The 19281-nt window shown below is 59.6% G+C and overlaps 1 protein-coding gene across 2 annotated transcripts in view; it reads left to right on the top strand.

The window, feature by feature from the left end:
- Positions 1–19281, top strand: part of COL18A1 (collagen type XVIII alpha 1 chain) — a 36566-nt gene that overhangs the window by 15879 nt on the left and 1406 nt on the right. The window contains exons 1-41 of one of the 2 annotated variants that reach the window (XM_063399950.1): positions 1402–2953; positions 7055–7599; positions 10223–10303; positions 10396–10455; positions 10626–10764; positions 10863–10966; positions 11055–11081; positions 11174–11344; positions 11433–11459; positions 11550–11612; positions 11702–11788; positions 11928–11981; positions 12059–12208; positions 12315–12377; positions 12546–12590; positions 13497–13637; positions 13719–13781; positions 13894–13920; positions 14014–14058; positions 14179–14241; positions 14594–14629; positions 14701–14790; positions 14929–14958; positions 15068–15094; positions 15255–15317; positions 15460–15534; positions 15628–15663; positions 15781–15834; positions 16047–16112; positions 16267–16338; positions 16532–16565; positions 16696–16758; positions 16848–16891; positions 16984–17106; positions 17201–17345; positions 17478–17551; positions 17630–17758; positions 17938–17973; positions 18293–18553; positions 18637–18834; positions 19115–19230. In XM_063399950.1, the coding sequence (XP_063256020.1) occupies positions 1675–2953; positions 7055–7599; positions 10223–10303; positions 10396–10455; positions 10626–10764; positions 10863–10966; positions 11055–11081; positions 11174–11344; positions 11433–11459; positions 11550–11612; positions 11702–11788; positions 11928–11981; positions 12059–12208; positions 12315–12377; positions 12546–12590; positions 13497–13637; positions 13719–13781; positions 13894–13920; positions 14014–14058; positions 14179–14241; positions 14594–14629; positions 14701–14790; positions 14929–14958; positions 15068–15094; positions 15255–15317; positions 15460–15534; positions 15628–15663; positions 15781–15834; positions 16047–16112; positions 16267–16338; positions 16532–16565; positions 16696–16758; positions 16848–16891; positions 16984–17106; positions 17201–17345; positions 17478–17551; positions 17630–17758; positions 17938–17973; positions 18293–18553; positions 18637–18834; positions 19115–19230 (5006 nt within the window). In that variant the 5' untranslated portion in view covers positions 1402–1674. Of the gene's footprint in view, positions 1–1401; positions 2954–7054; positions 7600–10222; positions 10304–10395; positions 10456–10625; positions 10765–10862; positions 10967–11054; positions 11082–11173; positions 11345–11432; positions 11460–11549; positions 11613–11701; positions 11789–11927; positions 11982–12058; positions 12209–12314; positions 12378–12545; positions 12591–13496; positions 13638–13718; positions 13782–13893; positions 13921–14013; positions 14059–14178; positions 14242–14593; positions 14630–14700; positions 14791–14928; positions 14959–15067; positions 15095–15254; positions 15318–15459; positions 15535–15627; positions 15664–15780; positions 15835–16046; positions 16113–16266; positions 16339–16531; positions 16566–16695; positions 16759–16847; positions 16892–16983; positions 17107–17200; positions 17346–17477; positions 17552–17629; positions 17759–17937; positions 17974–18292; positions 18554–18636; positions 18835–19114; positions 19231–19281 lie in introns of those variants that run through there. The other variant, XM_063399951.1, reaches the window with a different exon arrangement.

Here is a 19281-nt window from a genome sequence, read left to right as displayed (position 1 = left end):
GGAACCCAAATCCTCCTGGCAAGGACCAGGCAGCTCATGGGGGCATGTGATGATCCCCACCCTAGGAGCTGCACAGATCTGAGTGGGGGAGGCTGTGGGAGCACCAAGGTTTTCCATCCCACTGGTGTGAATGGAAGCAGCAGTCACTGCTATCCCTCTGGGACGTGCCAAGGAGTCCTGCACTGCACAGTGCCACCGCACCCCGGCCCCAGGGCAGCCGAGCCCGTCAGGACAAGCCAGAGAAGGTTGGCAGACACCTGGCTCCTTCCCCAGGCTGATGGCAGCTCTGGGAGGGGCCGTATGGAAGCTCTGCCACCCGGACAATCCCGTGTCCTGTGCAGATTGGAGGGGGCTGTTCCACCCACAGGCACCCCTAACAGCATCGGTCATGGCAGCAGCAGCCAGCTCCCATTTTCAGGGGAAAATTTGCCCGTTTCGCTTCAAAAGTAGTGTGGGAAATGTTGCATAAAGCAAAATGGACATCTGAGCATTTGTCGCGGTGATTTTCCTGAACATTTTTAAACTGGAGTATCAGCTCTGGCATGTGGAGATCTTCACTCTGCAGAACCATGTTACGGCACACTGTGACTTTTCTGGTCACACGGCCAAGGGGAGCCGAAATTGTCTCCTCCCCATCAAAACCCTGTCTCAGGGACACTTCTTGAGCCATGGAGGTGACTTGCCTGCTGTCACCATGGCAGTGCAGGCCCTGGGAATGCTTCATCTCTGCTTGGCCATCCCTAGGAATGAGGGGCACTGTCATCAGAGCTGGATAAGTGGATTTTGGGGATAACATTTTTAAGCCAAGGCAATGAACAATTTAAATTTTTGGGGTGTGGAAGAGTGCCAGCCCTGCCCAGGGGAGATTTTCATCCTGGGCTCCTGGAAGACTTGTGATTGGGAAACTTGTGATTGCTCTGACCTGGCTTTGAGGTGTTGCTGGCGTGTGATGCTTGGGGGGAGCAGGAAAGCTGCAGTGCCCCCTGGCCATCCTACGACAGCACCTGGGGGGTCCTGGCCCTGTAACCAAGCTGGAAAAGCAGATTTAAACACTTGGCTTTGGGAACGTGTTGTGTTTGCGGCCGGTGGAAATATTGGAAATGTTTTCTGGGATTTGTTTCCCTCCTTACTCAGTTTTGCTCTGAGATTATAACCTTTTCCCGAGGCCTAAAGTGGGGTGTCCCACCAAAGCTGGGCATCCATGAGGACCATGTCCATGCACGACCCCACCACGTACAGCTCTGGATGCTGGTGATTTAACCAGAGCCACCGAGCAGGAGAGAGAGGATTTTGGATTTTCTGGACAGGAAGGAGTTAAACATCCGGCAGCAGCTGCCGGGACAGGCAGTAGGGTGCGTCTGAAGGCTGGCTTGTCTCCCGGAGGTTTTGGGGGGCTCAGGTTGGTCCCCAGACAGGCGTCGGGGTCCCGAGGGGCCGTGCCGGCAGCGGGAGGCTGGCGCTGCGGAGAGGAGGGCTTGGCAGGGCCGGCGGCGCGGCCACTCCTCCCCTGCTCCGCTCGCTTTGAAGGGTCGAGTGCCGGAGCTGGAGAGGAGAGAGCGATGTGAGTGCTCCGGGAGCCTGGCCGGGGCAGAACTCCTGCTTCTTCCCTGCTTTCCTTCCTCCAGCCTCTCCGCTCTGCTCTCGGGAGCAGCGGAGCTCGTTTTCGCTTTTCCAATGGCCCCACCTCGCTTGGGGTTTCTCCTCCTCCTGGCTTGCTGCTTCTCCTGCTCTGAAACACAGCTCCTGGACTGGGTTTGGGACAGCACCAAGACCACAGGAAGCCCAGCAGCACCCAGCGAGGGAATCCTGCCGTCGGACCCGCCAACCTCAGAGGCAGCTCCGGCTCCCAGCGCGTCCCCAGAGAGGTGGGGTGGCGAGGTGGCGGGGAATGTCACCACTCCACGGAGGCAGGAGCCAGATCCTGCTACAGCAGCACCTGTGGGTGAGGGAACTGCAGCCAAAACCACGGAGCAGTGGGATAGGAATGCCACAGGGCTGCTGGAGAGCACGGCATGGCCAAGCATCGCTCCTCCCCACAGCGTGTCACCTGCCCTGGGACAGCAGGCGACCAGCAGCTCCACCGATGACCCCCAGCTCCTGGGGACAGAGACCCACAAGGACCTGCAGCTCCTGGGGCTGGGGAACACCGAGGACCCCCAACTTCTGGGGGCAGAGACCCACAAGGACCCACAGCTTTTGGGGTCGGGGGATACTGAGGACCCTCAGCTCCCGGGGTCAGGGAACACCAGGGACCTTCAGCTCCTGTGGTTAGAGACCTCTAAGGACCCCCAGCGCTTGTGGCCAGGGACCACCGAGGACCCTCAGCTCCTGGGGACAGGGACCACTGAGCACCTGCAGCTCCTGAGGATGAGGACCACCAAAGACCCCCAGTTCCTGGGGTCAGTGACCTCCAAGGATCCACAGCTCTTGGGGACAAGAACTACTGAGGACCTGCAGCTGCTGGGGTCAGGGACCACTGAAAACCCACAGATCCTGGGGTCAGGAACTACTGAGGACCTGCAGCTGCTGGGGTTGGGCACCACTGAGGACCCACAGCTCCTCGGGATGATGAGTACCACAGACCTGGAGCTCCTGGTGACAGGGCACACTGAGGACCCACAGCTCCTGAGGACATGGACCACTGAGGACTCACAGCTCCTGGGGACAGGGACCACTGAGGACCCACAGCTCCTAGGGATGGGGACCACCAAAGACCCACAGCTCCTGGGCATGGGGACCGCTGAGAATCTGCAGCTCCTGGCAATGAGGAACACCAAGGACACACGGCTCCTGAGGGCAGTGACCACCAAGAACCCAGAGCTCCTGGGGAACTCTGAGAACCCACCACTCCTGAGGACAGTGACCACCAAGAACCCAGAGTTCCTGGGGACGGAAACTCCTACAGCAATGGAGACACAGGTGTCGTTGCAGAGACCAGCGGGTCCCCAGCCAGGTAGTGCCCCTTTTCCTTTCTCACCAGGTGACAGTACCCCCGAGCAGACGGTACCATTCGAGAGCCCCTCGGCACCACCTCCCCATCACCTCCACGGAGCATCACCGAACCTATGGCATGGCACCAACCACCTGGGGCTGGCTCTGGCCAGCAGGAATGGGAGCCAGAGCCCGCCTTGGCCAGACCAGAGGGTGGATAAGGGTGTGGATCCTCCTGCTGCTGCTAGCTCCATCCCTCTGGAGTTCAATTTACTAACCGCTACCATGCAGCTCTATGGGAGTGGCAGCGCGGGGCTCACATCCTTCTTTCCAGAACTGATGCCAGTGGCTGGCCATTGCCAGCCCATCCCGACCCACCTGCCCTTCTGCAGAATACTGGGCACCAGCCATGTCCGATTGCCAAATTACCTCCGGCACAGCAGGGAGGAGGAAATTCGGGTGGCTTTGCATGAGTGGGAGGGTCTGCTTGAGTCGCGGTGCCATCGCTACCTGGAGTGGTTCCTCTGCTTGCTGCTGCTCCCCGGCTGTAGCCCCTCGGTCCCTGTAACACCCCCACCATGCCAAGGCTTCTGCGAGGCCGTCAGAGACCTGTGTTGGACTCACTTGGCCGGTGGGCGCCTGCCTCTGCCTTGTGATGCTCTCCCTGAGGAGGACGGCGGGGTTTCTTGTGTCTTTATTAATGCCTCTGCAGGTAATGTGGCTGGGCAACCTTCCTGTGTCGTGTCTGCCCTGCCCAGACTCCCCCAGGCGCTGGGGGGTGCTTCTGCCTTGTGCCCACGGAATGCTGCTGAATCCAAAATCGCTTTCCATCCAGCCTTGGTTTTTCCAGACAGAACCAGCAGGTTTTGGCTCCCGCCACAAGGCTGAACATCGCTCCCGGTGAATCGCTGTGGCCAGCACAGGGGATGCTCCCCAAGTGCATCATGCTAGCATTCAGGGCCAGTTTCCAGGTGCCACGGGGCTTTGGGGTGTCCATCCTAGCTGGGATCAGAGCACTTGGAGAGCTGGCAGCTCCCCACAGGAACAGGGCAAGACCCCATGAGCACCCAGCCACAGCACCATGGTGGCGAGCGGGTTTCAAGGTGACCCTCAGCCATGCCCACACACTCCCCTCTCCCAGAGCAGCCCTTTGGGGTTAATGATTCACCCGATGGCGGCTAATGTTTGATCCCCGCTGCTTGGAGAAGTGGGAGAGGTTACTTCACCCCAGCTTCACCATTCCATGCCTGTGACCTTCCAGGGACCCAGACAGGGCAGGGGGGTGAGAGACGGCAGCGGGGGGTGACTCGTGCTTGGAGAAATGCAGTTGGGATGAAAGCTGGAGCTCCCCCGCTGCTCCCCGCCTGCCAAAGCCTCTGAATGAGGCTGTGTTCCCCTGCAGACCCCTGCGCCCTTGGGGGATGGCTGGGAGATGCCAAGGCAAACCAGGGTCACACACAGGGTCCCCTCGGTGTCAAAGAGGCTCTGTTCATGGGGGGATGCACTGGGATCGTGGGGATGCTTGCAGAGGAGGTGCTTTCCCATCTGGGACTGCACTGTGGTTGCTTGGTTGGGCAGTGTTGGGAATGAGTGGGAAATGTGGGGGCTGTGGTGCACCCCATGGGGTGACTTGATGTGCTGTGTGCTGAGGTCACCTGAATCCCATGCTGGCAGCCAGGGCTCAGACCAGCCAGCAAAGTCATGGCAGAGTGGGAACATGTCTTGGAGCATCCTGGGGATATTTCCAATGGCAGAGTCACTGTGTCCAGAGGCGTGCCCACAGCCATCCCATGCCAACACCAAACCCACTGCGACCCCCTTCATCTCTCCATGTTCTGTGGTGGGTGCTGCCAGTTTGCCCCAGGGATGATGGGCTGCAGTATTTGGGCTCTGGATACGCTTTGGAAAAAGCAGGCGTGGCCTGAAAGCTCTGATGATGAGAAGGGGTACTTGGCTTTTGTAGGGGAGCAGACATTTGAAGGGCTCTCCCCTTACCCCTCTGCTCCCCAGTCCCCATCCAGCCTCTGTCACACAGGAAAAAAGTCCATTTGCTTTGGGAAGTGCTAGCACCCAGCTTCCACCCTGGACTTGGGGGTGAGTGGCATGTTTGAGGAGGAGGGAGACTCCCAGAGCCAGCTGCAGCTCCAAGGGGAGAATGGTTGCAAATTGCCCTGCTAACAAAGGCCTCTTTCAGTGTGTTCCCATCATCCTGAGCCCTGGTGGGGACACAATGACTTGTCTGCAGGAATTGCAGCACTGGCTCTTACACCCATTTGGACCCCCAGGAGGAAGCTCTGGTTTCCTTTTTCCTTAAAGCTGCTGTGGATTTGACTTCCTCCAACCCCAGATAAACGCAATCCCTGCATCCTGCATCCTGGCATTTGCAGTTTGGAACAAGCTTGTGAGGTGCTGAGCACAGGATGATTCAAGGCTGGGTGGCAGGCTGAGTCTGGGGGAGCCCCATTCTCTCACCCTACCAGTTTTGGTGTAAGGCTGTGCACATCTGGGAGTGAAAGGCTGCTGGACTCCCAGATCCAGAGGTTCTCCTCTAAGCAGACTGGGAATGTCCCATGGGGAAGCCTGATCCCAGTACAGGGCAGATGAAGGGGCTAGAACTGGTGAAAGACTGGGAAGGAGATTTTCTCCCAGCCAGGTGCTCATTTTTGGGGTGCCAAGTTTGATAGGGACTGAGGGTGGACAGTTGGACAGCTGGAGCAGTTTCAGAACCAGGGTTACAGGGGATTTGTGCGCCTGGCTCTGGCAGAGCAAAAATTTGCCTCCACCTTTAGTTTATGGCACTTCTTATGTCCTCACTGCTGAGTCCCTGTCATGAGGCTGGCGCTGGCATTGGGGCTTGGCAACAGGGGAGCCTGGGAATGCTCCATGTCCCCCAGGCTTTGGAAGAGGCACCCAGGTTTTCATCACCATCCCAAGAGATGTGTTTTCCTTTTGGGCTGGGCAAGACTGGGCTGATTCCTTCTTTTTATTTTCTTTACTTCTTTTTTTTCCCTAAGAGCTCTGGAGGACAATGCCTGGCTCCAGAGCTGGGTGGAGGTTCCTGGCTGATCCTCCTGGGTTCAGCCCAGGATACCTCATGATACACCTCTGATTCCACCCCACACCCCATTGCTCACGTGAAAATCAGGGATGGAACTGAACTGTGTCAGCTCCTGCTCCTGGCACGGGATGGGGCCGAAATGCAGCACTGAGTGTCCGTTCTCAGTGCAGATCCCCCAGCCAGGGTGGTTGGGTTTCCTCCCTCCCAGGAAAGGAGAGGTTAAAAAGCCTCTCCTTTGGAGCTGGCACCGGCCCCGAGCGGTTGACATAGGAGAGGAGGAATCCAGCGCCCGGTGTGTGGGCGACGAGGATGTGCTGGCTGCCAGAACAACGGGAGCTGGCGGACACAGCGCTGGCTCGCCCTGACCAGATGTTCAGCTGCGCCGGCTAGGAGAGAGGTCTCCAGCAGAACTTCCCCAATTCCCTAATTCTCAACAGGAGTTGGGAAATGAGTCGACCTCCAAATTGAGAGCATCTGGGAAGCTGAGCTGGCTTGAGCTGCGTTCCCAGGGTGTTATGAGGGGATGGCTGTGATTTATTCCCAGCTGGGGTGACCGTAGGATTTTGTCCCAGGATGACGCGAGGGGTCACTGTGATCCTGGAATGAGTACGGATGCAACACAGTTCCCTGGGGCTCCATGGTGGCTCAGCATCCTGATGATCCAGCAGCATATCCCTACCACGGGCAAGACCCCTTTAGCTTTATCCCATCTCAGGGAATCTGAGCAACCTGGTCTAGTGGAGTGTGTCCTTGATCATGGCAGGGGGCTTGGAATGAGATGGTCTTTAAAGTCCCTTCACACCCAAGTCATGCCATGATTCCGTGATGTCTCAGCTGTGGTTGGAGGGCCAGCAGCTGGGAATGGGGGTTGTATTGGGAGATGCATCCCAGTGATGTGGTGGGAGTGGCTCAAGGTCACTGCCTTGGCCGGTGCACAAATGTTGGGGTGGGTGAGTGAAGGGAGCCGCTGAACAGCAGTGTGTTTGGGAGGCACAGGCAGGGGTGTCCTTGCTGAGTGACCACCTTTCCCTGGCTGAGACCATCCCCTGTCCTTCCTCCCTGTAGAGAACCTGAGTGCCGAGGTCAGCCTGCTGGAGCTGATCGGGGACCCACCAACGGAGGAGATCCACAGAATTTATGGCCCCGACAACAACCCTGGCTACGTCTTCGGCCCCAACGCCAACACAGGCCAGGTGGCCCGGTACCACCTGCCGAGCCCTTTCTACCGGGACTTCTCGCTGCTGTTCCACATCCAGCCCACCACGCCCCGGGCCGGCGTGCTCTTTGCCGTCACAGACTCCTCGCAGAGCATCATCTACGTGGGCGTCAAGCTCTCAGAGCTGCGGGCGGGCCAGCAGCAGATCATCTTCTACTACACGGAGCCGGGCTCGCGCAGCTCCTACCCAGCTGCCACCTTCACCGTGCCCACCCTGGTCAACCAGTGGACGCGCTTCGCCATCAGCGTGGAGGAGGAGGAAGTCATCCTCTACCTGGACTGTGAGGAGCACGAGCGCGTCCGCTTCGAGCGCTCCCCGGACGAGATGGAGCTGGAAGAGGGCTCTGGGCTCTTCGTTGCTCAGGCTGGAGGGGCTGACCCAGATAAATACCAGGTAAGAGCTCAGGTCACCCCAAGGAGTGTCTCACAGAAACCTGGAGAGAATGTGACACCACCCATGCCCAGGAGACAACCAGCTCCATATGTGTCCCTGGGGAAGGGGACACCTTAGATGGAGGGGAAGGAGGCTTGAGGTGCCACTGATTTATTGTCTTGGGGCTGACCAAGGCAAAGCTCTCAAGCTGGGCTGGCAGGAGGACGTGGGGTTTCCATGCAGCTCCCACCATTGCCTTTTCCCAGCAAATACATGGAGCCTCTTCAGATCTCCCCATTCCTAAAAATACCCAGCTTCTTTGGTGGAGAAGCTGGTTTGGCTGGGAAAATGTCTCTTACATGGAAAAAATGCTTGGGCTGGAGCATATCTTTGCTGGCTGATGTTGGGCGGTATCTCCAGGAAGGCTTTGGAGAGTGAGAAAGGATGTGATAGCTCAGTCCGTGCTTTGAGCAGGACTCGTGTTCCAGATAAGTGTTGTGGAAAGTGTGGGGAAAATGTGCAGCTGACATGGAAATCCCCTGCAGTTGAGGAGAGGAATGTTCAGGTTTATCCTGGGCCAAGCAGGATTTGCCCAGCAACAGGGGCTCTGCTGAGGGGAGCTATGTTTTCCCTGTGGAGGTCTGCAAAGCACGTTTCTGAGCTTTAACATCATCCTGATTGTACTGCCACATTCCCCCTAGAATGGCTTTGGGCAGGGAAAACTCCCCCAGGAAGGGGTTAATCATTGATGGGCTACAAACTGGTTTGCACTGGGATTCGGGTTGGTCCCTTGAAGAGCAACTCTTTGCTCTTGAAGAGCAATTTCTTTGCTCTTGAACGTGCTGGAAGGGCCAGGTCATGGCTGTGGAGTAGCTCCTCTCCCCAGCTGGAGGGGTTTGGCACCATATGGAAGGCGCAGCAGCAGCCTGGAGCAGAGCAGACCCTTTCAGCAGGTGATGGTCCCAGGCTTGCCAACCCCCAATCCACTGCCCGCCCCCAGTTTTCCCATGGGGAATAACTGGCCATGGAGGGAAGGAGGCCTTGGCTGGATGAGAAGGGAGCAGCATCTGACTGCCTCGTGGTGTTTCCATCACTGTCCAGCCCTGCCACGCGTTATCTGGAACTAACGGGGCATCAAGTGGATTAAAGCCTGGCCCCGGGTCAAGCCTCAGGATGAACTTGTTGGGAGGCAGCTGGAGGAGTGTCCTGGCGCCTCTGCTCCTTCCTGAGTCGCCTTTGTGGCTGTGACAAGAAACCTAGAGGGACAAAGCCTGTGGGTGATGAAGAAGCCCCTGGGACAGCAGTTCTCAAGGAGGCAAATGGGGTCTCAGCTGGGATCTGGCAAGAGGGTTTGTTTGCAGCTGGATGTGGCACCTGGGGACAAGGTTTAGTGGGGGACCCGGCAGCGCTTTGTTAATGGTTGGACTCGATGGTCCTAGAGGGCATTTCCAGCCTTAATGATTCCATGATTCTATGGAAAGACTGTAAGATCTGTGGTGCTGCTGCTCTATTTATCAGAGCAAGGACCCTGCAAAGGACCCCTATCACCATCCCTCGTGGGACTGCCTCGCTTCAGGGCTTGGAACTGGCTTGTTTCCCATGCCTCTGGAAAGCCCCAGGTTTCAACCTTGCAGCCCCTCCCCAGCACCACCAGCGTGGCTTGGCAAGCCATGTGCCAGAGCTTGCACCACATGGGCTGAGCAGAGGTAGTGGCCAGACACCCAGTAGAGCTTTCACAGGGATCTTTTGCCTGTGTGCTTTGGTTTTCCTCTCCCGAGGGCTCTCTGGCCACAGCCGACTGCCCTGCCCCACACGAGGACAGCTGGCAGGTTCTGCAGCCCACGTGTTGTATTTCCTGGGATAAGCTGCACTTTCTTATTATTTATTTGTGTTTTGCAAGCACTGCGTGCATCCAGGCCACTTGTTTATACAAGAAACCACCACAAATCCCTAAGGATGCTGCCTCCAGGCAAAGCCCTGTAGCATCCCGGCCTCAGCAGGAGAGGGTGTGTGGGTACCAGCCTGAACCCCACAGATCCCACTGCAAGCGGGGTCACCCAGCATATCCCAGAGCCCAGCCTGGATCCTCCCTGCTGGGTGGGAACAGGGACACAGGGATGCTGTTGGTATGGGAGTCTGCCAAGCTGGGATGCTGCCCATCTGTCTGATCCCAGTGGGGAGGAGCAGGGGACCACGCTGGGAAGCGAGCTCAGAGAAAGGAGATACCTCTCCCTTGGTGTCTCTTCTTTGGGCAAGACACCTAAAATAATATTTGGGCTGGCCTGAAAGCACAGCGCACCATGTCTGGGCAAGGAAACGCAATGGGCTTAGGAAAGCAAAGATCAGGGGCAGTTGCAGTTCAGCCAGGCTGGCTGTGACATAAGATGAATGAATTATAAGTAGATTAAGGTATATAATAAATATTATATCGTTTATATATAATTTTAAAAAAAATATATATAATATCTCACAAGCAAATGCCCCCAGTTGGGTGGCCACCTCTTCCAGCTGCTCACAGTGTTGACAGCAGATCTCATCCATGCTTTTCCTCCCACTGGAGGATGTGATGGCTGAGAGGCATGGCAGGTCACGTCACAGCAGGGTGGCTTGTCTGTGTCCCCACCTGTCCGTGGTCTCCTTGCAGGGCGTGATTGCAGATTTGAAGCTCCGAGGGGACCCACGGGCGGCCGAGCGCCAGTGCGAGGAAGAGGAGGATGATGCAGAGGTGAGCACTGGCAGCACGTCTGGGGCGGGTTCAGGGCTGCCCCCACCGTGCTCCCTGCTCAGCCCTCATGCCTTCTCCACGGGCAAACACAGGTCTCTGGGGATTTTGGCAGCGGGATGGAAGGTGGACAGCAGCCCTCGGGCAAGGTCGAGGTGAGTTGCTGCCCGCAGGTGTTGCACTCAGGGCAAGACCCCAAAATTCTAGTGATGAGAAGGGCTGAGTGCCCTGCATGGCTGAGGTCATGCAATGCTTGATGGTGTCCCAACACCTGTCCCTTACGGGAAGGCACTGGGAGGTGAACAATCCCTCGTTGTTGGCGCAGGGTGTCCCAGGGCTGGTGGATGCTGTGCCTGTGACCTCCCCCCCCGTGGCAGGGGGCAGTGGCCCGAGGAGTGGTGGGGGGTCCCCGCAGCAAGCTGAGAGGACCAGGGCGGAGGAGACGCTGCAGGTCTCCACAGGAGGTAATTCCAGCAGCTTTCCCCTTCCCCAAGGCACACCAGTGGGGACATGGTGGTGGGGCTCTCCCCAGCCACGGCTGTGTGCTTTTCCTTTTCCACAGGCACCGGCTGGAAGGGCGAAAAGGGAGAGAAGGGGGAACGTGGCTTGAAAGGTGACTCAGGGACTGGTGGCATCGTAGGGCCAGGCAGTGTCAAGGGGCAGAAGGTGGGTGAGAGCTGGTCCTCGGGGGCTCGAGGGTGCCAGTGACATGTCTGTGTTTCGACACACACTTCTTTCTGTTTCTGATCCCCAGGGGGAGAAAGGAGACCTGGGCATCAAGGTGAGCATTGCTGGGGGAGCTGCCACAGAGCTACATCCCTGCCTACTCAGGGACCTGCCACCCATCCCTGTCTGTCTCCCTCCCCTCCCCAGGGCAGTGCTGGATTTGGCTACCCTGGCTCTAAGGGCCAAAAAGGAGAACCAGGTGACCCTGGACCCCCTGGGACCCTCTCTCGGCATGCTGATGCCTCAGTGGTGGAGCAGGTCACTGGCCCCCCAGGGCCACCAGGGAAGGACGGATTCCCTGGCAGGGACGGTGAGCCTGTGAGTCAAATCCCCCCGCACAGGGTGTCCCCTGTCCCCTCATCCTACTCGCCTGCAGACTGACCTGTCCCCTCTCTGTCATCCCTAGGGAGATCCTGGTGAGGATGGCAAACCCGTAAGTGGGGTGGAGGGGGTGGCAGGGTGATGGGGGACAGCCACCCCCTTGCCTTGCCACCTGCTGAGCCCCCGCTGCTCCCCTTTGCAGGGTGAAATGGGGCCCCCGGGGTTCCCCGGGATGCCGGGGGAGCCGGGCCTGAAGGGGGAGAAGGTGAGTGCCGGTGTTGGGGGGCAGAACCCCCCTTCATCTCACCCCCAGCTTGGCTGATCCCCCAAATCGTGCTCTCTCCTCTGTGCCAGGGTGACCCAGGCATGGGGCCGAGGGGACCCCCTGGACCTCCTGGCCCTCCAGGACCGCCGGGACCCTCCTCCAAGAACGACAAGCTGGTGGGTGTTCCCTGGGACACAGGGATTTGAGGGATGGGGGGTCCCTCAAGCCGCAGAGGTGCGGAGTGCTGCCACCAGCCCCTGGGCGAGCCCCAGTGCCACTGGGTGCCCTGACGTCCCCCTCATGCTTCTCCTCCAGACCTTCATCGACATGGAGGGCTCTGGCTTTGGCGGTGACCTGGAGAGTCTGCGGGTGAGTGGGGGTGAGTGCCTGTCCTACCAGATGGGAGTGGGGACACCCTCAGCCATGGCCTCCCACATCTCTTCTAGGGTCCACGAGGGCCACCTGGACCCCCAGGGCCACCTGGTGTGCCCGGTTTGCCAGGGGAGCCAGGACGGTTTGGGATGAACCACACGGACCTACCAGGACCTCCGGGGCTGCCAGGCAGGGACGGGATCCCTGGGCCCCCAGGGCCACCGGTAGGTCTGTGGGGTGGCCAAGGGGACCCATCCCAGGTGGGGGGCTCAGTGCCCACTAGCCCTGCAGGGCTTTCCTGTGCTGGAACCAACTCCTGGGATCTTACAGGGTCCTCAGGGTCCTCCAGGAAGAGACGGGGAGGCTGGGCAGCCAGGGCCCAAAGGAGAGCGGGTGAGTGTCCCCTGTCCCATGAGCATGTCACAGCTGTCCCACAGGGCACCTGGCACCCTTGGCACATCTCTGGGAGGCCCCAGTTCCTGGGCTGGGGAGCAGCATTCTGCTTCTGCCTGGAGTTGGGCAGCTTCCTCACACCCTCTTCTCCCTCCTCCTCCTTCCCAGGGTGATGCGGGTGACTTTGGCCTCCCTGGCCTACCAGGACCCAAGGTACTGTGCCTGGGGTGGAATTTTTTGGGTTCTCCAGTGCAGACTGGAGGCAGGAATTTTGCCTGGGGGAGCCATCTTATGCAGGAATGGGGAGGGGGACACTGCTCTTCGTGTTCCTCCCAGATCAGTGCCACAGCTCAAAGCTGCACAGAGCTGCTGACCCTACAAAGGATGCTCACCGGGCTCCTACCACCCTGCCTTGGCTTTGCTCCAGGCACTGCCACATCAGGAAGTGGGCAGGAAAACCAAGTTGGGTGTTTCAAGACAGAGGAGAGCTTGCTTGGGGGCTGCCCACACCCAACTGGAAAACACCCCATCTTCTGTGCATCATTCTCTCCTGCCTGTTTGTTCCAGCATCTTTCCACCCTGCACCCCCAAGGGTGGAAATAAAGGCTTGCTGGGAGCCCCTTAGCGCTGGGATGCTGCCCCTTGGTCTGACCATCCACTGCAGCCTGAGCTGGGGGCAAAAACCTCAAAACTAAGTTTCTTAACCTTACTTCTAACTTTCTGCACTTCTGCAGCAGATAGGGTGGCAGCGGGTGTGAGGTCCAATCCTGTTGCTTCCAGACCCATTGCAATCCCAGGAATGCCTGGGAGCATTCCTTTAGGCATTGAGCTCTGCTGCAGCGCTGGAGCCAGCCACACGTGCAGAAACATTCCCATTCATGATTTTAGACGAGCCTCTGGTGGCCACTGGTGACATTACATGGGGAGCTGGTGGGATGTAGGGTGCCTGAGCTGGGCAATGCCTCCTACCACAAAGCCCCTAGACAGGGAAGCATCAGGATCAGCATTTATGTCCTCTCCCAGAGGGGATTTGGGAGGGGATGCTCTGCCTCCTGCCTGCAGGCTCCAGGCAGCAGCCACTGCCACCATCCATCTGTCCCCTTCTTGTCCCCTTTGCAGGGCAGCAAAGGAGAAACAGGACCAGCAGGACCCCCAGGAGAAATGGGCCTAGCAGGCCTTCCCGGGCCCATCGGACCTCAAGGGCAGCCAGGACCCCCTGGCCCCCCAGGACCACCGGGGCCAGGCTACGAGGCTGGATTTGTGAGTGGTCACTGCACTGATGGGGTGGGATGAGCTGGAGCTGGGGACAGACACAGCTCAGCCCCTTCTCCCTGCATTTAGGGTGACATGGAGGGCTCGGGGCTGTCATTCACCCCTGGACCACCTGGACCTGAAGGTCCACAGGTAGGGCCATTCCTGCCCTCTCCCCCTTCTCCATCCTGGGCTCCCAGGGGTATTCCCTGCCATTGTGTCCCCTGCCATCGTCCAGTGCTCATGGCCCCCTTGTTGCTTTCAGGGCGTGCCAGGACTGCCAGGGGTGAAGGTGAGGAACCCTTCCAACATGCTCCTGGCTCCATCCATGCAGGATGCCTGTCAGTAGCCTGTAGGGATGCCTCTGACACCTCTTTCCTTGCAGGGAGAGGTTGGCAGACCTGGACAGCCTGGCTTGCCGGGACCAAAGGTAGGAACCCTGGAGATTGGGATGGCTTTGTGCCAGCACCTGGGTGTGCAGGGCAGTGGGCAGGACTCCTGTGCTCCCTGACCTGGGTCTGCATCCTGCCCTTTCCCCCTCCCCCTGCAGGGAGATGCTGGCATGCCTGGCGTTGATGGCCGCCCTGGCCTGGAGGGCTTCCCTGGGCCACAGGTAGGAGCCTCAGCCCCCCAGCTCCAGAAGACCACCCCACTCCAGGCAGGGCACCCTTTATTGCAGCAGCTCCATCCCCCAGCAGCCAAAACTCCCCCTCCCTGCGGTGGGACCTGGCTCACTGTGTGCCAGGGGTGCCCACACTCTTTAGGATCCCGTCCCCTGCACCTTGCCACCTCAGTGGCCAGCACCTCCACCCAAAATCATCACAGCCTGGCTTGTTGTCTGGAGCTGGAGGCAGAGGTGGGGTTGCTGGAAGGATTTTTTTGAGCCAGAGGTGGGAGGGGGTCAGCACTTGTGAGCCAGAGTCTGTCTCCATGTGGTGCTCACTCCCTCCTGCTCCTCTTTCCAGGGACCCAAAGGTGACAAAGGTAGCACCGGTGAGAAGGTAGGTGCCACCAGGCTGGGGATGGGGACCAGCCATGGGTGGCCCTGGGCTGATGCCTTATGTTCTTCCAGGGAGAGCAAGGCCGAGATGGAGTGGGGCTGCCAGGCCCCCCTGGCCCACCGGGTCCCCCTGGACAGGTCATCACTGTTTCCAGTGAAGATGTAAGTGATGGCACCTGGCTTCTGCACAGGGCAGGGGAAGGGGTATTCCAGCAGCCATCAGAAGGGAGATCTCGCCAGCAGCTCTGACCTTCAGATCCAAACTCAGGGGGAAAAACCTCATTTTGTCTCTTTTTGCAGAAGTCCTTGGTGGCTTTTCCTGGTCCAGAGGTAGGTGCCCTCCTGCCACCTGTGCCTACTCCTCAGCAGTGCCAGGAGGGCACCCTGTTTTTGGAAAGAGGGTGTTTGCTCTTAGGAGCATTTCTGCTTCTCTCTGCAGGGCAGACCAGGCCACGCTGGCTTTCCGGTGAGTTGGTGACACATCTGGGGACCACAGGGTGGCCCTGGTGACAGCTGTGGTCGCCTGTCCTGCTGTGCTTTGCTACAGAGTGGTGGTGATGGAGGGAGGGTTTGGGGCCTGCCTTTCGTGGGTTGGGAATGATGTGGGCTCTGTGTCCTTCCTGCAGGGTCCGGTGGGACCAAAAGGTGACCAGGGATCAACTGGACCCCAGGGTGCTCCAGGGTTGAAGGTAACTGCTCCAGGCCACCTGCATCCCATGGGGTGGTCACATTCCTGGCCCCTATTCTACCTGGCCACCAGGTGACACCAGCCCTGTTACAGGAGGGAGCCTGATCCCTCCATGTCCCCTCCCATCTCCTCTTCTCTTGCAGGGGGAGAAGGGGGAGCCTGGTGTCATCATCAGCCCTGATGGGACCGTGGTCACTGCCAAGGTGAAAGGAGAAAAGGTGGGTTCCTGGCAGGAATAGGGGGCACATCCCCATGGGACAGGTGCCAGGTGGTGCCAGTGGTGATGCCCTTTCCCTCTCCATTGTTTGCAGGGGGAGCCAGGGCTGCGGGGCCCGATGGGACCATCGGTGAGTCACCATCACCATCCTCCTCCTTGTGTCCCACGGGGAGGGATGGGAATGATCCTAGGCAGAGGGGGTGCCCCCGTACTGAGAACCCTCACCCTCATCTTCTCTCCCTTCCAGGGTCCCCCAGGACGAGCAGGGATGAAGGGAGAGATCGGCTTTCCAGGCAGACCCGTAAGACCTGCTCCCGGTTTGTTTGTGTCCATCAGCTCCACCGAGTCCCCCTCCCTGTTTGCACGTCCTGCACCCTCTGAGCCCCACACCCTGCTGTGTCCCTGAGGGGTGGGACAGTGCCGGGGTGTCAGAGGTGACTCTGGAGCACCAGATGTGACACCAGGGGCTGGCAGGGGGATGGGGATGAGGCTCATTGTGCTGCTCATCTGCAGGGACGTCCCGGCATGAACGGGCTGAAGGGCGAGAAGGGTGACCCTGCGGATGTGCTGGGCTTGCGGGTGAGCACTGCTGTGACAACCCACGGGTCTCCCCGAGGACCCCAGTCTCTTAGGCAAAGGGCATGTCTCCTTCTCTCAGGGGCTGGTTGTCCCCCTCCATGGTGGGGACTGTCAGCTGTGCAGGACCTTGACAAATCTTCTCACACCCCCACAGGGTCCCCCAGGGCCCCCAGGACCCCCTGGGCCCCCTGGACCACCTGGCAGCATAGTCTACAACAATGGCAATGTGAGTATCACCACAGTCACCACTATGGACGTGCAGGTGACTGGGCCCCCAGTGTTCCCTGCCTGCCTGGAGGGCAGTGACGATGCTCTAGTGACATCCTGGCTGGGGCTGGCATGTGGGACTGTCACCAGCATTAGGGGGGGTTCCCGAGGATACTGCTGTCTCTGCAGCCACTTCCTTTGCATCTCCACAGACCTTCAGCGACTCCAGCCATCCGGCATTCCCTGGTAAGGGGGTGTCCCTCTCCCAGCCCCCTCTGGGCAGTTTGGTGAACCTTGGCAAAGCGGAGCTGGGGGGAAGCCCCCTCCCTCCCTTCAAGCTGCAGCTCTGAGATGGCATCTCTGCTGCTGCCCTCAGGTTTCCATCAGTTCCCAGGACAAAAGGGAGAGAAAGGTGACACGGGACCCCCAGGACCCCCAGGTAGGTGACTGGTCCCTGCTGGCAGAGGCAGGCAGGGACTGGCTCGTGCCCATCCCGGCTCCTCTCCCCTCCTCTCCCTCTCTCCACAGGCCAGTTCCCCTACGACACGAGTCACTTCAGTACTAGCCTGCGGGTAAGCCCTTTGCACACTGGGAGCCGGCACCCAGCATGGTTTGGCGTACCCAGTGTGTGAGCTGCTCACTTTAAGGCTGTGCCATCCCACAGGGTGACAAGGGGGATGCAGGTCCCAAGGGTGAGAAGGGTGAGCCGGGCAGCATCCCACTCTATGGTCCTGGAGTCTCTGGACTTCCAGGGCCTCCAGGGCCCCAGGGATACCCCGGGCTGCCGGTGAGTACCTCATGGGGTAGGGAGTGAAGGGGAAATAGTGAGGGTGGCATCCCTGGGGGCTTTGCTCCAACAGATGTTCTCTCACACTGCCTAGGGTCCCAAGGGGGACAGTATTGTTGGGCCACCAGGGCCTCCAGGACCTCAGGGTCCCCCTGGTATGGGATATGAGGGGCGACAGGGGCCCCCGGGCCCTCCTGGTCCGCCTGGGCCACCCTCCTTCCCAGGTCCCCACAGACAAGGTGAGTACCTGCTCTACTGCATCCCTCCCTGCACCCGCAGCATCCCTGCGTGTATCCCACGCATCCCTCCTTGCAGCTCTGCATTCCTCCCCATGCTGCACGTCTCTCCATCTCACCCTCCTTCCCCCACAGCCGTCAGCATCCCTGGACCCCCAGGACCACCAGGACCCCCCGGACCACCAGGCACTAGCGAGATGTCCTTGGGGGTGAGCTGGGGCTCTGGGCAGGGGTTGCCTGTAGTGCAGGCAGCCGATCCCTGACCCTGCCCTGGGCTGTGCCCGCAGCTTCGGGCTGTGCCCACATACCAGGCGATGCTGAGTGCTGCGCATGAGCTGCCCGAGGGCAGCCTCGTCTTCCTGACCAACCGGCAGGAGCTCTACGTCCGCCTGCGCGGGGGCTTCCGCAGGGTGCTGGTGAGTGGGGGGCCGGAGGGGCACCCGGCCAGGGCTGCACTGCCCAGCTCGAGGGGAGCGCGGGCAGCACCGCCCCGGGGGCTTGATGGGGACTCTTGGTGATGCTTGGGGTCCCCCCGCCCGTGCGCGAGGAAGAGGAGAGGGGGACAGCTGGGATCTGATGTGCCATGCCCTTGCAGCTGGAGGAGCACAACCTGATCCCCAGTTCGGCTCTGGTGAGTCTTCTGTTCCCTGTGCACATCCTCATCCCTATCCTCCTTCCCAATACCATCCCTATCCTCATCTATCCCCATCCACCCTCAAGCATCTCCATGCAAAACTATCTCTATCCATCAACAATCATCTTTATCCCCTTCTCCATTCATCCCCAACCATATCAATCCCCATGCCTAACCATCTCCATCCCTGTTCCCATCTCCATCCAGTCCCAACCATCTCCATGCCCATCTTCATCCATCCATCCCCAGCATTCTCCATCTCCATCCCCACCTGGGGCACCACGCCCCCCCCCTTATGCCTTGTCCCCCTCCCCAGGACAACGAGGTGTACGACAAGCCGCCCACCCTCCACTATGCCGGCTCCCAGCCCCGTGGGCCCCTGCACCCGCTCCGCAACCACGTTCCCCCGGCCACCGCCCGTCCCTGGCGTGGGGACGAGGTGGTGGCCAACCAGCACCGCCTGCCCGAGCAGCCCCTGCTGCACCACCAGCAGGAGCTCATCAATGGGTACTACATCCACCGCCGGCCAGACCCTGCCCCTGTGGCCGCCCACGTGCATCAGGACTTCCAGCCTGCCGTGAGTGCCACATGCTGGCCGAGGAGAGCTGATGGTGGTGGCCAAAAACGTGTCCCTCAAGTCCCTATGTCCCCTCTTGGCAGCTTCACCTGGTGGCCCTGAACACCCCGCTGAGCGGCGGCATGCGCGGCATCCGGGGCGCCGATTTCCAGTGCTTCCAGCAAGCCCGGCAGGTCGGGCTGGCCGGCACCTTCCGCGCCTTCCTGTCCTCACGCCTGCAGGATCTCTACAGCATCGTGCGCAGGGCTGACCGCGCCGCCGTCCCCATCGTCAACCTCCGGGTAGGTGTGTCCCCGTCTCCTTCCTGACACTCTATGCTCCAGGGGATCATAGAATAGGACCACAGAGTCATTACGCTTGGAAAAGGTCTCTTTAAGACTATCGAGTCCAGCTGTTAACCCAGCACCACCAAGGTCTGGGATGCAGAGCATAGCAAAGCCCCCATCCCTCATGAAGCATCCCCTTCCTAGAGGCTGCTGGGGCTTGGAGCTTCTGGCATGCTCTTGGGGTGCAGGCAGGGCTAAACCCCCTCGTCCTCCATTTTCCCACCCTTCCCACCAGGATGAAGTGCTCTTCAATAACTGGGAAGCCCTCTTCACGGGTAGCGGAGCCCCGCTGCGAGCCGGCGCCCGCATCCTCTCCTTCGACGGACGGGATGTCCTGCGGGATGCAGGATGGTGAGTGCAGGACTGAGCCATGGGGAAATGGGGTCTGGAGCATGGCAGGGC

This window comes from Prinia subflava, chromosome 6 (assembly GCF_021018805.1).
Source record: "Prinia subflava isolate CZ2003 ecotype Zambia chromosome 6, Cam_Psub_1.2, whole genome shotgun sequence".
Lineage (NCBI taxonomy): Eukaryota > Metazoa > Chordata > Aves > Passeriformes > Cisticolidae > Prinia > Prinia subflava.
Note: the sequence above shows the minus strand (reverse complement) of the source record. Positions and strands in the feature narration are given on the sequence as shown.